We start from the raw sequence: 14110 nt of genomic DNA, 5'->3' as shown, positions 1-14110 counted from the left end.
TTCTCTACGATGCACAATTTTTAAGATACTTTTGCCAAGAATTTTGTGAAAATCTAAAATTCGTACAATGGGAGCCCATTTTTTGTAGGAATTTGTGTAAAAGATGAATAAAATAAATGTTTCAACTTCAAAGTATTAAAATATCACTTATTTTTTGAGTTTATCACCATAGTGAATTATTCGAGTCTCTACTAACGAGTAATGACTTCATTGTTAATGTTAACGACATGTTAAGCTGTTAGTACTTATTCACTGAAAATACAATGCTTCAAGTAATAAATAAATATAAAAACAATGCAAATTTGACTGATGAAATGTAATTACGACTCACGAATGCCTAATGTAGCTCTTGGGTTCCGTCAAGACCTCGTCGCAGATGATGTCCAGACTCTCCAGCTCTTCTGCTGATAGAATGTTGGTTAGTTCATATACTTGACTCACACCAGTAGCTTCTGGGTTTCTGGGTGGCAGTAGCTCTCTTAAGCTTGAGCCATCCTTCGAGAAAGTCAGGTCCTCTAGAAATAAACACACACATTTCAGAGTGCAAGACAAAACAGAGTTGCATCGGAGAGTGAGGGCTTCATATGACTTGCTTAGCAGGAAACACTCCTCACAGATTGATGGCACAATCCATAATAAACACTGCATTAACTGGCTTTCATTCACAAAGGTAAAAAAAAAGTCACAGATATACGTATATATTTTGGTATGCAGTTATTAATAGGAGTGGGCCAATAAAATCCTCAAATACCATCAAATCCTTAACAGTATTCAAGGATAAAGATCTGAAGGAGAATACTAAAGGAAATTAAGTAAGTTAAAAAATTCAACACTGATAACCTCTGAAGTTAACTAGACCAATTTTTTCTCCATACCTATTCTGTTACCATTCCCCAGGACATAGTACTTTTAACATGTAATTATATATAAATAATTTACAATATGTATTGTTTCTGGAAAGTATGTTTGTGAAACAACCATTCGAAGGGTTGAATGTTTCAACGCTAAAGATAATATTTTTAATTTATTGTACATTATTTTATTTTTGATGCTGGACAGATTAGGATTTCTGGACTATATTTGAGGTACACTCCAGGATTCGGATTCGAAAAAATTATGATTTGTGCCATCACTAGTTATTAATTTGTTGCAGCTTTGTAATGTGTTGCAATATTAGGAAACAGTAGTTTTTTACCTGTTTACATTTTAAAACTGTGCAGGTGAAGTTGTGATATTAAGCTTATCTTCATGTTCACAGACATAAATATTAATCCACTGAAGATGTCACCGTTTTGAAGATGTGTTCTCGTACGCCGGTCGCCTTCCAGCTCTTCTTCTCTTCCCCACCACTACTACCATAGTGCCTTGACGTCATTATTTTTTGTGTGTGCCACCCCTCTTCTGCTTGGCGCATGCGCTGTGGCACCTGTGTTATGCACAAGTACAGGTGTTGGCGAGGCCTCCGCCTCTTTCGGTCAGATTTGTAGTAATGCGTTAATTAGGTCAAAGGTCACTACCATGGTGTTGACCTCTGTGACTGGAACCTCAGGCTTTGTATGGCCATGCATTTTATAAAGTTTCTTATTTGTTGTAGTTTTCATGGGTCGTCGTTTGTGTGTATGTTGTGCACTATGGCTGCGCTCAAGAAATGTAATTTATACTTCAAACGCTTCTTTCTATTTAATTTGTTTATTTCTATTCCACCATTTAAATTTAATGTTTAATTAATTTGTAATGTAAGTTTGCACTTAAGTTGACCAACGTCCACGAGGCCATGCAGGGTTTGAGCGTGTCCCCGATGCCTGAATTTCGGTATGTTTAACCTATTTTTTTCTCTTTTCTTTCTTGTACAAGCAAGTATTCAGTAATTTAGTAATAACTTGTAATTCAGTAATTTGATCTGTCCTTTTTGTGTCATGCAGGCTTTCTTGAGCCTGTTGCGGGTTTTGCGTTCGTGCCCATTTAACATGCTGGTCACTGCCATTTCTATTCTTTATGACACTGTTGTATGTCAAAGTATTAACGCCTAGTTTTCTTGTAAATGATTACCCTGAAGCTATGCTGGCTCGTATACTCCTTTACAGTTTCAGCATCTTAGGATATATCTGTTGAGGTAAGTAATACCAATTGTAACTATGTTTTGTGAGTTAGCCCTTGGATGTGTCACCACCAGCAGGACAGCGAGGCACTTCTGGTGTCTTACCCCCCAAGCATGCTTTATACACAGACACTCCAAGGCACGCCTCAGGAGTGCAAGTGGAGGGGGAATCACGTGAGTAGTCACCTAACCTCACCACCCCTTCTACCACCCATGGAGGCAGGGAAGAAACTCCATGCTTCTGGAGGGTTCTCCCACGAAGTTGATACCAACCGAGGGAGTATATAAGTCAGGTTTGGCCTAGAGTCTTTGGAGAGCTGAGGAGGAAGCTCTCAGACCAATTACTAGTGCGGTCCAGCTAATGTGAACATTTTGGAATCAATTTGAGATAGTTTTTCCTGTCAACAAAAACTCCAAATTTGACTTAACCTTTGCATGTGTAACGCCTGTCCTGACTGACAACATACGAGGATAAAGAGTTGCCCACTTAGTGTCTAAAAGAAAATACTTCACGAGAATTCACACATTCGTATCTCACTATTAAGGGTGCATTAAAAAAATGCTCCTGATAATACTCTTTAGAACATGCCTTGTTACAGCCTTTACACACAACAGGTAGCAACTCTACACAGATGTAGCCTCTGCACATACGCCAAGATGTACATAACTGAGATCACAAAAACCTTCAATCAAGGTTCACAGCATCCAACATTGAAAGTTCATAAATGTAATAATAATATGTAATAATAAAATAATGTTATTTCTTATCCAAGCTTACGTAAATTAAAATAATTAAATACTAGTGAACACCAATTTCAGAAATTAACTTAAAATTAGGATTATAGCAAGAAGTTAATTTTTTTCTGAATTGTTTGTATTTGATCAAAGTCCTGCTTGAACAGTAATTAAAAAAAACTGAGCATAAGTTTATTTTTCAAAGGTTGATAACAAAAGGTTATGAGAAGCAGTTAAATATACTATAGCTATTTTAAAATCCACTATTTGACCACTAAGGACCTAAAACTGTTCAAACTCAGAGTCTTCATTTAAGAATCCAAACAAAGTTGTCGGCTTTTACTAAGAATGGTTTTCCAGCCTACTTCAATTTTTATGGTTCAAAATGTGCCTAAAATTACGAATAAATCACACACATGTTATTATGTTGGTAGGCTACCTAAACGCAATTTTTTTTATCCGGTGACAGATTTACAAGGAAGCATCAAGACACAGCTATGTAACTTCTTTAGATGTAATGCAGATATGTAACATACAAATTCACACACACTAAACAACCAGATTCTACCAGAAATGTGCCACCTGAAACACTACTTACATGTTGTTAATATAAAATATAACAGCAGCTACCTAAACACAATCCCTTTCAAAATCGCACTCACAATGTTAAAGTAGATGTATAAGTCACCTTCTGCCACTTCCATGGTCTGTGTGAGCTCCGCCAGCTGTCCTTCTAAGTTGTCCGCATTGATCGTTGTCCTCTCTATCTGCTCTTGCTTGCGTTTCGCCATTTTAGAACCAAACGACTTGCTGAGCTGTGCATACTGCACGCTTACGTCAACCACGTCATCGGCAGCAGCTGCGCCTGTCTCCTTCGCGATGGACGGCAACAGGGTGAAGCATTCTGTCTCTATTAAGCGAACCTGAGACAAACCCAAGTGGTTGTACTAACAGACATACATGCTAATTTTTACACTAGGTGAACAGGTTTTATGATGATGCATGCTATTTGTACCTTTCATGTTAATGTAACAATTAATGTTATAATTATTGTTTAATTGTATTATTTTTAGAGAAGGCTTCCTTATAGTTTTTTAACTTTACAGAACTGAAGTTTTTTCAATAATATTTTTGCATGTTTCTATCTTGAATTTAGTGTAGCTGAAGATTAAAGCTCGCAACATAGATACCTATAAGTTTTTTAGTAAAATCTTACTTATCAATTGCCATTGAACATCATGTTGCAAGAAAGTCAAGATGTGATTCTGATGAAGTTCAGCATTTGGACCGTTGCAGGCAGTTAGAAAGCTACAGTGAAAGGTCTATGGCTATGCACATTCTGCAATCAGGCACCACTCAAGCGGCTCGGGTTCAGATTTTTGGGTGGATTTAGGCTGTGATGGTTGCTAGGTTGCATAACTGCACTGCCAGCATTTTTAGTTCACTCAGAAATTATCATTACTGTCTGTTTTCATTTCAGTATAATGTTTCTTTTATAACTGATTACACTTCATATTACAGGTATAAATACATTTCCATTAAATTTTTTGAAGAAGATCAATTCTCATCTGTATTATTTATTTCACACAACAGCTTATCACAACTTGTTTTAAATACCTGACTGTTGGACTGTCGTTATTTTACATGCGTGGCCCTGAACGTGCCCAAAAAAAAATACCTTTCACTACAGCAATAATTTACAGCAGGTAACCTTTTTAATTTTTAGTTTTGCACAAAGCAGCAAACATGAATAGAAATATTCCAGTCAGCCACCTTGTTTGTCTTCTTGTTGTGGACCGCGATGAAGGTGGTTGTCAGGCCTGCGCCGCTGGGGACTCTGCTTGTGTACTGCAGATGCGGTGTTGCCACGGCAACAAGCCGCTGCTCGTCATCCGGGTTCCGCAGCACCGCGCACCTCAGACCAGCAACCTCTCCGGGCAACAAGTCTCCGTGCTCAAACGACACTGCCAGAGGTTCACAAAGATCATACACAGTGACGGGCTACACATCTGTATGCAGTAGGTAGGTAAGTGTTGGGTGGTATGTCTCACTGACGATGGCATTGGAGATGGCCTGCTATGCTATACGCTACCTTCCCAGCATTAGCATGAGGCTATTTTGGAAAACCATTGACAACCCAAACGTGGACAGACGGACTGAGATTGAAACCTAATTCCTGCCAGATGCAAGTTCCAACGATTAAACAGCTCTACCACCTCCCTCCGTCACGTCTAAAAACAAAAATACTGGAGGTCTAAGATGAGCAATGGTCCAAAAGAACTGTATTATGGTAGAAACGGGTGTTGACGGTAATGTCCACCATGTATACCGCTAGTGAAAAATCAAGGGCAAACCCACCAGGAATTTAACTCAGCCAACAAATACACATGACGAAAGCCGAAAACCAGTCAATAAGCACCAGAATATGATTTATACCTGTCACTTCAAAGAACAGGTTTTAACTGTTGATGATATATATAACCAAATATACACAATGATTTTGTACCATAACCTGTTTACAATAATTAATGATCAAATTTTAAATTATAAACACAGTTCATAACTTCAATTACTAAAGAAGGAAAAAACTTTTATAAATGCATAAACAGAAGAAGCATTTTTTTTTCTTTTACTTGAAAACATTAATAACATAAGGAATTTTGAATCTCGCGCGTGACCGCCATTGTGCTGAAACGCTATCGACTTATGAACGTTTCAGGAATATATCATGTTCCTAGTTACGTCCACATCATCGTATTATAGTTTGCTTTGTAGATTTAAATTTCAAATAATTAAAGAAAAAAATCTTCCGTCAAAAATTTGCTTGAGAACACTGGCAAATTGAGCACGTAGTCAAGTTAAAGAGGTTAAGTACAAGTGTTTTTATATGTAATGAAATATAATATTACCTAAAATAGGTGGAAGTTTGTTTTGTTTGGTAACAACTTTAGACACGTAACCTTTATACTTCATCTCCGTCTGTTGTGTGAACGAGCATAAGCAAGTATAAATATACAAAATACCACAAACCAAAAACAAACAAATATAACAACGTGCAAGAGTGGAGTATGGCCAACAATATAATAACAAATTCTCCAATGTTTCTTAAGATTGTCCTAGCCAGGGCTCAACAAGTGTCGGCGCATGTCATTGCGCTTTCAACTTTGCACCGTGCCTGCTACTCTGCTGCAGCTGTGAAATCTCCGAGGAAAATGGTAAGATTCTCAAACAGCAGAGAATGTAATGTTTATTGAGCAGTTGAGACATTTCATGTTTATATTTCCTCAAGAAGGTACCTTAACATAGTTTGACACAAGTAGATAAGGTTTTGAAAGCTCCATTCAGGCCTTTGCAAAATAATGATGGTTGCATGTTAATGTCATAACGCGGTTTACTAAAATACAATGGTCTAATTAATTACCACAGGGCGGAAACACAATCGCAAGTATGTAGTGCATCAATCAATCAATAAATAAAAATCAATATTTTAAATTTATTGACGGGGTAATATATATAAAATTATAAAACTTTGTGTATTGGGGGGGGGGGGGGGGGGGGAAGGAGGGTGGTGGCCATTTTTGTGTATTCTAAAGATACTTGATACTGATCTTGCAATAAGTTTATTATTGCTGGGGCCATAGAGGTGAGTGGTCAGTCACACACCTGCAAACAGATTATCTGGTTTTCATAAAACATGGTAGGCTTTGGCTTGAGCTGGTGGGTTTTATCAGGTACCTCACCCCAGTCCCTGCCCCAATTACTGCTCCATCTCATGTTTGCAACTTCTCATCTACCCCAGTTGATCCAAATGCTGACAACATGATTAATACCTAGCTCCTAATTTATTCATTCAGCTGTTGAAGGAAGTTTATTGCCGGAAGAGGCAGAGGAGTTCAAGTACCTGAGGTTAACCCTGCGGAACGTGGGACGGTTATACCAGGTGCAGCAGGGGGTAAAGAAGGTGAGACCCTGCAGGGAATAGGACCGACGGTAAAGGCAAAGGTGTACTCCACGTTAGTCAGGCCAATGATTTAATATGAGGCGGTGGTTTGAAACCTATACCTAGTGATGGAGGTAAGGGATCTGGAAAAGGTGCAGCACAGAGCAGCGAGATGGGTCATGTGAATGTGGGGAAGGGAAGGGCAAGAGGGTAGGCCTGTGCAAAGCTTCGACTAAGCGACTCAATCAAAAGCTTTTTAATATTCAATGACTTACTGCGCCAGAAAATTTACAATTAGATTTATTAGAAGCTTCGGAAGCATCTGATGTGAAGCTTCACATCTGTTGCAAAGATTCAAAACATCAGAAAATTAAGAATCTCTCATGAAAATATAATACTTTATTTTGTGTTGTAGGTATAGGTTTTACTTGAATAAAGTTGGTTACTAGGTGGCAATCGGTTTGCTTCAATAAATGCTCAAAATTAATATTTTGCATAGTTATTTTATCATTTTTATTGAATTATGTTATAAATAGGGCACCATTGGTTAATCACTTAATCAGTTCAAACATTACTACTTAAAGTTAAGCAATTTTTTTTTTTACTTCAATCCTGTATTTTATAGAATAAGTGTAACACAGTTTCACCGAGAACAATATTCACAATTTGATTTGACTGTGGTAAAATTTTAAACATTCTATTTGATATTTGCTTGTCATGAAAGGAACTTGTGTTCACACAGGACTGCACAGGCCATGTGGGATGAAGGGAGCTGGGGTGGGCAACACTGCAGGGGAGGAGGGAGGCAGTAAGGTTGGCAAGTCTGTTCAAGGGGATAAACAAGAAGTGCACAGAGGTGGGTACAGTGGGAGGAAGAATCACGAGTGGATGCTCTGAGGGAGTGGAGTATCTTGAAGCGAGAGATGCAAAGGACCTAGAGGAGATGTAAGTAAGGGGAGGACTTCCTGCAACTGGGTGGAAGCCCAACAGCAAGTGAAAATTTCAGACATTCAGACGGACAGAGTCATTCATTCTAAAGTTGCTTCATCCCCCACCACTGCTTTTATGCTCCAGAAAAATACATTTATCTGCAGGTTACTGATGCTGCACTAGGTCCCAAGGGGTTCTGGTTTTATTAGGCCATCCCAACTTTTTCTATTGCTAACCATACAACCCGACAGCAGGAAAGTCTTTACTTAAAACACAGTTTTCATGGTAATATATGGCTACACACTTGACTCACTGATAGTGTTAGAGGGCCTTCAGAGCTGTTTATTTAAAAAAAAACTGAGTATTGCTGATAAGTTAACAGGCTAACCGAACACGAAGTTAAAAAATATTTTATAGCAAAATTCTACAAAGACTCAAACATTTGATTACCATGGCAATTGCTCATTCATTATGATTAAAACCTAAACACAAAAGTGATTGGTAACTACATAACTTAACCTACAATAATGATATTACCCATAATTGGCAACACACAAAAAAAATAATGATAACCAAGATTCATGCTAAAAAAATCATTCAGCTGAAACAAATCAAGCATAAAATGCTTTGCATTAAAGCTTGCAGATTGCAGCACACCTGAAGCTTAATACTAGTGTAACCATTCAGTATTTTTTCATGTTGTTTATTATAGTTACTTTGCCGATATTTGTTTTTGATTATTAATTTTAATTATTGTAATGTTTCATAGTAAAGTTCTTTTAGTGCTATAGTGAACTGCCCTTCATTAGAAGTGTTGATTAATCCTTATTTGCAATTTAATTTCTCCTAGTTCATTATATTTATTTTTATAATTGTATCATTTCCTTTTGTGCTGAGTCTGCACTAGGCACACTTTCTTCTTGACTTTACACCTTATCACAGTTTGCCGGGTAGAAATCATGTCATCCAATATTTCTCATAGAACTGTTTCTTTCGGTGTCTTACTCAGTTTGAATTGGAAGTTTCTAGTAATAATGCAGTTTAAGGAAGCGTAGAACATTGGGCAAGATGTCTCCAGAGTGTGGGGCGGTTCTTATTCCCACGGAACCTCACACAGGAGTCAAGAAGACCTCACGACAACCATGCAGGGGCAAAGCCAGGGGGGGGGGGGGTGTTAGGAGTTCAACCCCCCCCCCCCCCCCCCCCCACCTTAGCACCAAATCTTTAATTAATTTCTTATTTATCACTCAAACAAATTTCATTTTAAAATTAATAAAAATTTTACCATTACAATATTTAAATTTAAGTACCGAAAACTGCTAAAATAGCACTATTTTACACCTTAAAATCCAAATTTTTCCGGGTGAGGCCCCCCGGACCCCTTGCTTTAATACGGGGGGGGGGGGGGGGGGCATGCTTCTTAACACCCCCCATACACAAATCCCGGCTACGCCACTGCAACCATGGATCAATTATTGCCTTCTATATAAGTTAGGTAATTTAAATTTCAGGACGTCTGCCATTTGTAGTGTCAGACGTACGGTGTAACACCGAAGCCATAGTGAACTTTCACGTCTGGCGTTTACGAGACTCCAGTCTGGGAGGTTTGGCCAAGTCGTAGATATCATCCTACGTATTGATCCCAGAGTATCATCTTTGCTGAGATTCTTCTAAATTCAGTGGACGGCACGTGACACGGCGTGTGGCCAGTGGCCGTGCAGGACCGCCAGCCAGCTCCGAACCTGGCATAGCAGTCTGGTCTCTCGTGCGTTCATAACAATACATATTATATTTGGGCTCTGTATAATTCAAGGTTCTGGACTAGCCCTACAAAAAAAAAGTAATAGGTATTTTGTGTAGTTCATTTTTAGGTCTAAATATAACAATGTAAGTTAGAAATTATTACCTTTATATAATTTGCCATTTCTTTGTCTAGGCTAACTAATGTTTTTTGGTATAGGCCTAATGATGTGCCATTTGTCGGCCATCGAGGTCTCATTGAGTGATGCAGGTTGTTTTCGGCAAGAGAATCGTGCACTGGCCGCAGCAAGGCGAGCCAGTCGTGTTCAAACTACTCTGCTAAAACTTAACTTCAGTGTCACATAATGCCTCATCATTATTTCTACAGTGAAGTCTGTGTATGCCTACTGATGTTGATTATAAGTTTGTTTGATGGTTTTATCTATTTTAATTGAAGGCTTATGAAAGAGTGCTATTCTGATTGCACATGCAATGGGAGCACGCAGCAGTGACAGTGTGGTGTGAGTGTGTGTTTGTCGCGCAGTCTGGCCTCTTGACCCCTGAGGAACGCAAGCTCATGTTGGCACCTCTGCTGTCCAAGGGGTGGACGCTGGGCTCAGAGAGGGATGCTATTAACAAGGAATTTTTGTTCAAAGACTTCAATGAGGTATGAACTGGTAAAATGAAGGCTACACATTAAATTGTGAAAGTTCTAAGTTCAGGTCATTTCTTTCTATCACATTTAATGTTGCCCTAGCTATAGCATCAGTGTTGTATTGGTTCAGTTTCCATTTTGATGCAAAGCATTCTGATTTAGACTGCTCTTTGTTTATATACATTGCTATGAAAATAACTACCTAAATTCACAATATCATTAATATTTAGTAACCATATAATGTATAATATTTTAGTTTTGTTCAAATTTATTATAAGAATTTAATAAAATGATAGGCTAATGAAAACAAAATGTTATTTAAATTTTTGACAAAAGCAGTAGGTCACTTCCTAATGCTATTGTGGCTCATGTACATTATCTTGGTAAATGTAATTTAATGGCTATTCACTAAGGTTGGAAAATTGCACTTTTTTTTCCACTTTCAATAGTCCTAAAAATTTATTTTAAAATTAAATAACTTTACTAATCATACAAACTTTCACATTAAAGTAGGATGTTAATAATATAAAATATCCTATGTGTTACTTACCTCCCAATTAGTTTCAGAGTCAAGAGTGTTATGCTCCATTTAAAAAGTATGTATTTAATATAAGTAACTATTACAATGATACTAAATATTGGTAATGTAACTGTGAACAGACATGTAAATTTGAAAATTATGGTATTTTAGCATGTAATTAACCACATGCCAACTCAATGTTTTAAACTTAATAACCACATTGCTTGACTTAAGAGCAACAATATCATCTTCAAGATTTCACATTTTGTTTGGCAAACACAGAGAAAATTGTTATTGTTACTCCAAAAGTAATAACTGTAATTACCTTCTATGTTTGTAATAAATCATAAAACTGTATTGGCCCGTTTTTCACCTTCTAAGAGGTGGAGTTTCATAATATGTAGGTATGTTTTAAACCAGTTTACGAGCTATCTCTGTTTCAAAACACAGTTCCAAATTTTCTCATTTGTAAAGTCATGATTGAGTAACAAACATTAAAATGTCTAATCGTTCACTTTTATGTATGAGTAGGATTAATTTTACAGTACAAGATTGTTTTACACATAACCAACAACGCTCACTAATAGCTGCAATACATTACTAGTATGTTATATTATTAATATAGAATGCTCTAAATATTCTTGTATGTTGAACAGTCTGAATCAATTTTAATTATGTTGACTTGTAGCTAGTGCAAACTTAATATAACATTACGTTTTCACTAGCTACAAGTCAACATAATTAAAATTGATTCAGATTGTTCAGCATACAGAAATATTTAGAGTATTCTAATCAAAAATATTTTATTAAAATAGCTACCATCAAAATATATTGGTACCAATATAAATAAAAAAAATACTTAACATACTTTTGTAAAATATTAATTTTAGTTAATTTTGTGTAATATTTTATAGAGTGAGAGGGTTGTTAGTGGTGCAGTTAGCTTGAAATACTTCCAACAACACCTGCGGCTTCAAGTCTTCTGTTGACCTTAGAATACATTTTTCATTTTGTACTCTCCCATAGTGTGGTAAAGTTGAATACCTAGTGTAGGTACCCCTAGTGGGGTCTGATGTTTCCCCCGGAACGTGGGAAATCAAAGGCACATGTTAAGGAACTCTAAGTGTCTATAACATGGTTACTCATAACCAATCGAATTGTGTCTCTTTATAAAGCTGAAAAAAGCCTTGTACAAGTTGACACACAAAAATGGCCTCATGTCAGAGTTGTCAAGAAAAATAAAAAGTCAGGGTTCAAATAATTTTGTCGGTATCCCTCCGCATTGTATCATGTACATTTAATAATACCTCACAATACAAAAAAAAAAATCTGAAGACTGTAAACATTACCGTGGCCATAACACTACACATGATCTGCGCATACCGCAAATCTCGTAATATTTCCTATAAATTGTGTTAACAATAGACTTATGATTTTGGTCCTATCAGGGTAAACCCAAAATCACTTAACAAAACCACCACAGCTCCCTCTAGCCCCTCCCTTACGACAGCCCTGCTTCAGCACTTATGTCAGTTGTGATTGGCTGCAACGTACAGCGAAACATTGGTGAACTTCAGCACCACGGTGCGGCTTCAGTGCAAAAGCAAAGACTGCCTTTAATGTCTACCTTTCTTGTACAAGTCCTAATGCTAGTGAAATGAGAGTTGTAAAGCATGAGCTTACACACCAGCAGTACTGAGTAGCCTCTCTTTCAGCACAACTGACAGGTGATGCGTGGTAGTGGCATGTTTGCTACATTACCTTGCCAGCTAGATTCTGATATCCCAACAAGTGAGGCATGGTAGTGGTGTTCTTACAATACTTGTCTGCCGGCTTAATTCTTCTTCCAGTGGCATGGTTAAGCATAGAGGAACAGTTTTTGATGGGGTTGGCAGAACTAATTGATGATGTTCAACGGATTATGGTCTCCTGTTTGCTGTTTAATGGCAACATTTTTTTTTTTAATTTATTTATTTATATATATGAAATATAAGAAACTAGTCTACCTCTTCTATTTAATAAACAATTTAACTTGTAAATGACATCATTGGCTAACTGCACTAAAATATACGTATGTGTGACTGTGACGAAACATTCAACAGACAAGAGCACAGCTTCGGTAGCATAGGATAGGCTACAGTCAATTATTATAAAATTGTTGCACATTATCTCTATAAAATTTAAATACACTATGTACACTGAAAAAAAATAATCACTACTAACAGTATCAGTTAACACCAACTGATTTTTATAATAACTACAAAAATATGATTAAGTAAAAACAGGACAAAAAAAAATTTTTCTATAAATATTAGTGTAATAGTGAACAAGTTAAATTTAGTAATGGATCCGAGAACTAAAATGCCACACTTTCTGGGTCATATATATATATATATATATATATATATATATATATATATATATATATATATATATATATATATATATATATATATATATATATATATATATATATATATATATATATGATCCATTACTAAATTTAACTTGTTCACTATTAAACTAAAATTTATAAAAAAAGTTTTTTTCCTGTTTTTATTTAATAAGATTTTTGTAGTTATTATAAAAATCAGTTTCTTTTAACTGATACTGTTAGTAGTGATTTTTTTTCCCAGTGTACATAGTGTATTTAAATTTTATAGAGATAATGTGCAACAATTTTATAATAATTGACTGTACCCTATCCTATGCTACTGAAGCTGTGCTCTTGTCTGTTGAATGTTTCCAGTCACAGTCACACATACATATATTTTAGTGCAGTTAGCCAATGATGTCATTTGCAAGTTAAATTGTTTATTAAATAGAAGAGGTATACTAGTTTCTTATATTTCAAGGCATCTAGAGCTAGCCAAATTAGTTTCTGAGGAAAACATACACTGAAATCTATAGAGGTAGACAAACTATATACATCAAAAATTAGTAAATTACCCACTGAAACTTCTGTTTATTTGATATTATTATCCTATAGACTTGCAATTAGTTTTCGTTCAGATTCACTATACTACATTGAATTGTTAGCAAAAGTGTCATTTGTTCTCACAAACAAAGTTTTGTGTTTGAGTGCATCCAAGCATAACCCACAGGAAATTTTTGATGGTCTCCGACGCAGTTCGCCTGCCGCCCAGAAGCGGGCTGAACGTGCCTGTGTGTGTATGTGCTCGACAGGCGTTTGGCTTCATGGCGCGGGTGGCGCTCAAGGCAGAGAAGATGGACCACCACCCTGAGTGGTTCAACGTGTACAACAAGGTGAAGGTGACCTTGGCATCGCACGACGTCAGTGGCGTGAGCAAGCGCGACGTTCAGCTGGCCACCTTCATGGAGGAGGTCGCGGCCAAGTGCGGCTGAGTGCCGTCTGGTCCCCACAATCGCACCTCGCAGATCTGTTCTTGATTCCACTCTCTTAAGGCTGGTGCATTTAGCACTTGTATGTTTTCACAATGAAATACTGCTATATAAATGTTTTTATTTCAA

At 36.9% G+C, this 14110-nt stretch overlaps 2 protein-coding genes across 3 annotated transcripts in view; one reads left to right on the top strand and one right to left on the bottom strand.

The window, feature by feature from the left end:
- LOC134531147 (uncharacterized) overlaps positions 1–6048 on the bottom strand; it is a 22129-nt gene extending 16081 nt beyond the window's left edge. The window contains exons 1-4 of one of the 2 annotated variants that reach the window (XM_063366766.1): positions 5743–6048; positions 4607–4797; positions 3522–3756; positions 332–515 (exon numbers count right to left, since the gene is read on the bottom strand). In XM_063366766.1, coding sequence (XP_063222836.1) covers positions 332–515; positions 3522–3756; positions 4607–4797; positions 5743–5806 — 674 coding nt within the window. In that variant the 5' untranslated portion in view covers positions 5807–6048. The remainder of the gene's footprint in view (positions 1–331; positions 516–3521; positions 3757–4606; positions 4798–5742) is intronic. The other variant, XM_063366765.1, reaches the window with a different exon arrangement.
- LOC134531148 (probable pterin-4-alpha-carbinolamine dehydratase) lies at positions 5902–14110 on the top strand. Its single transcript, XM_063366767.1, has 3 exons — positions 5902–6048; positions 9988–10110; positions 13805–14110. The coding sequence occupies exons 1-3, from the start codon at positions 5902–5904 to the stop codon at positions 13982–13984; spliced, it is 450 nt and encodes a 149-aa protein (XP_063222837.1). The 3' UTR covers positions 13985–14110.

The sequence above is a fragment of the Bacillus rossius genome, chromosome 3 (genome assembly GCF_032445375.1).
Source record: "Bacillus rossius redtenbacheri isolate Brsri chromosome 3, Brsri_v3, whole genome shotgun sequence".
NCBI lineage: Eukaryota > Metazoa > Arthropoda > Insecta > Phasmatodea > Bacillidae > Bacillus > Bacillus rossius.
Note: the sequence above shows the minus strand (reverse complement) of the source record. Positions and strands in the feature narration are given on the sequence as shown.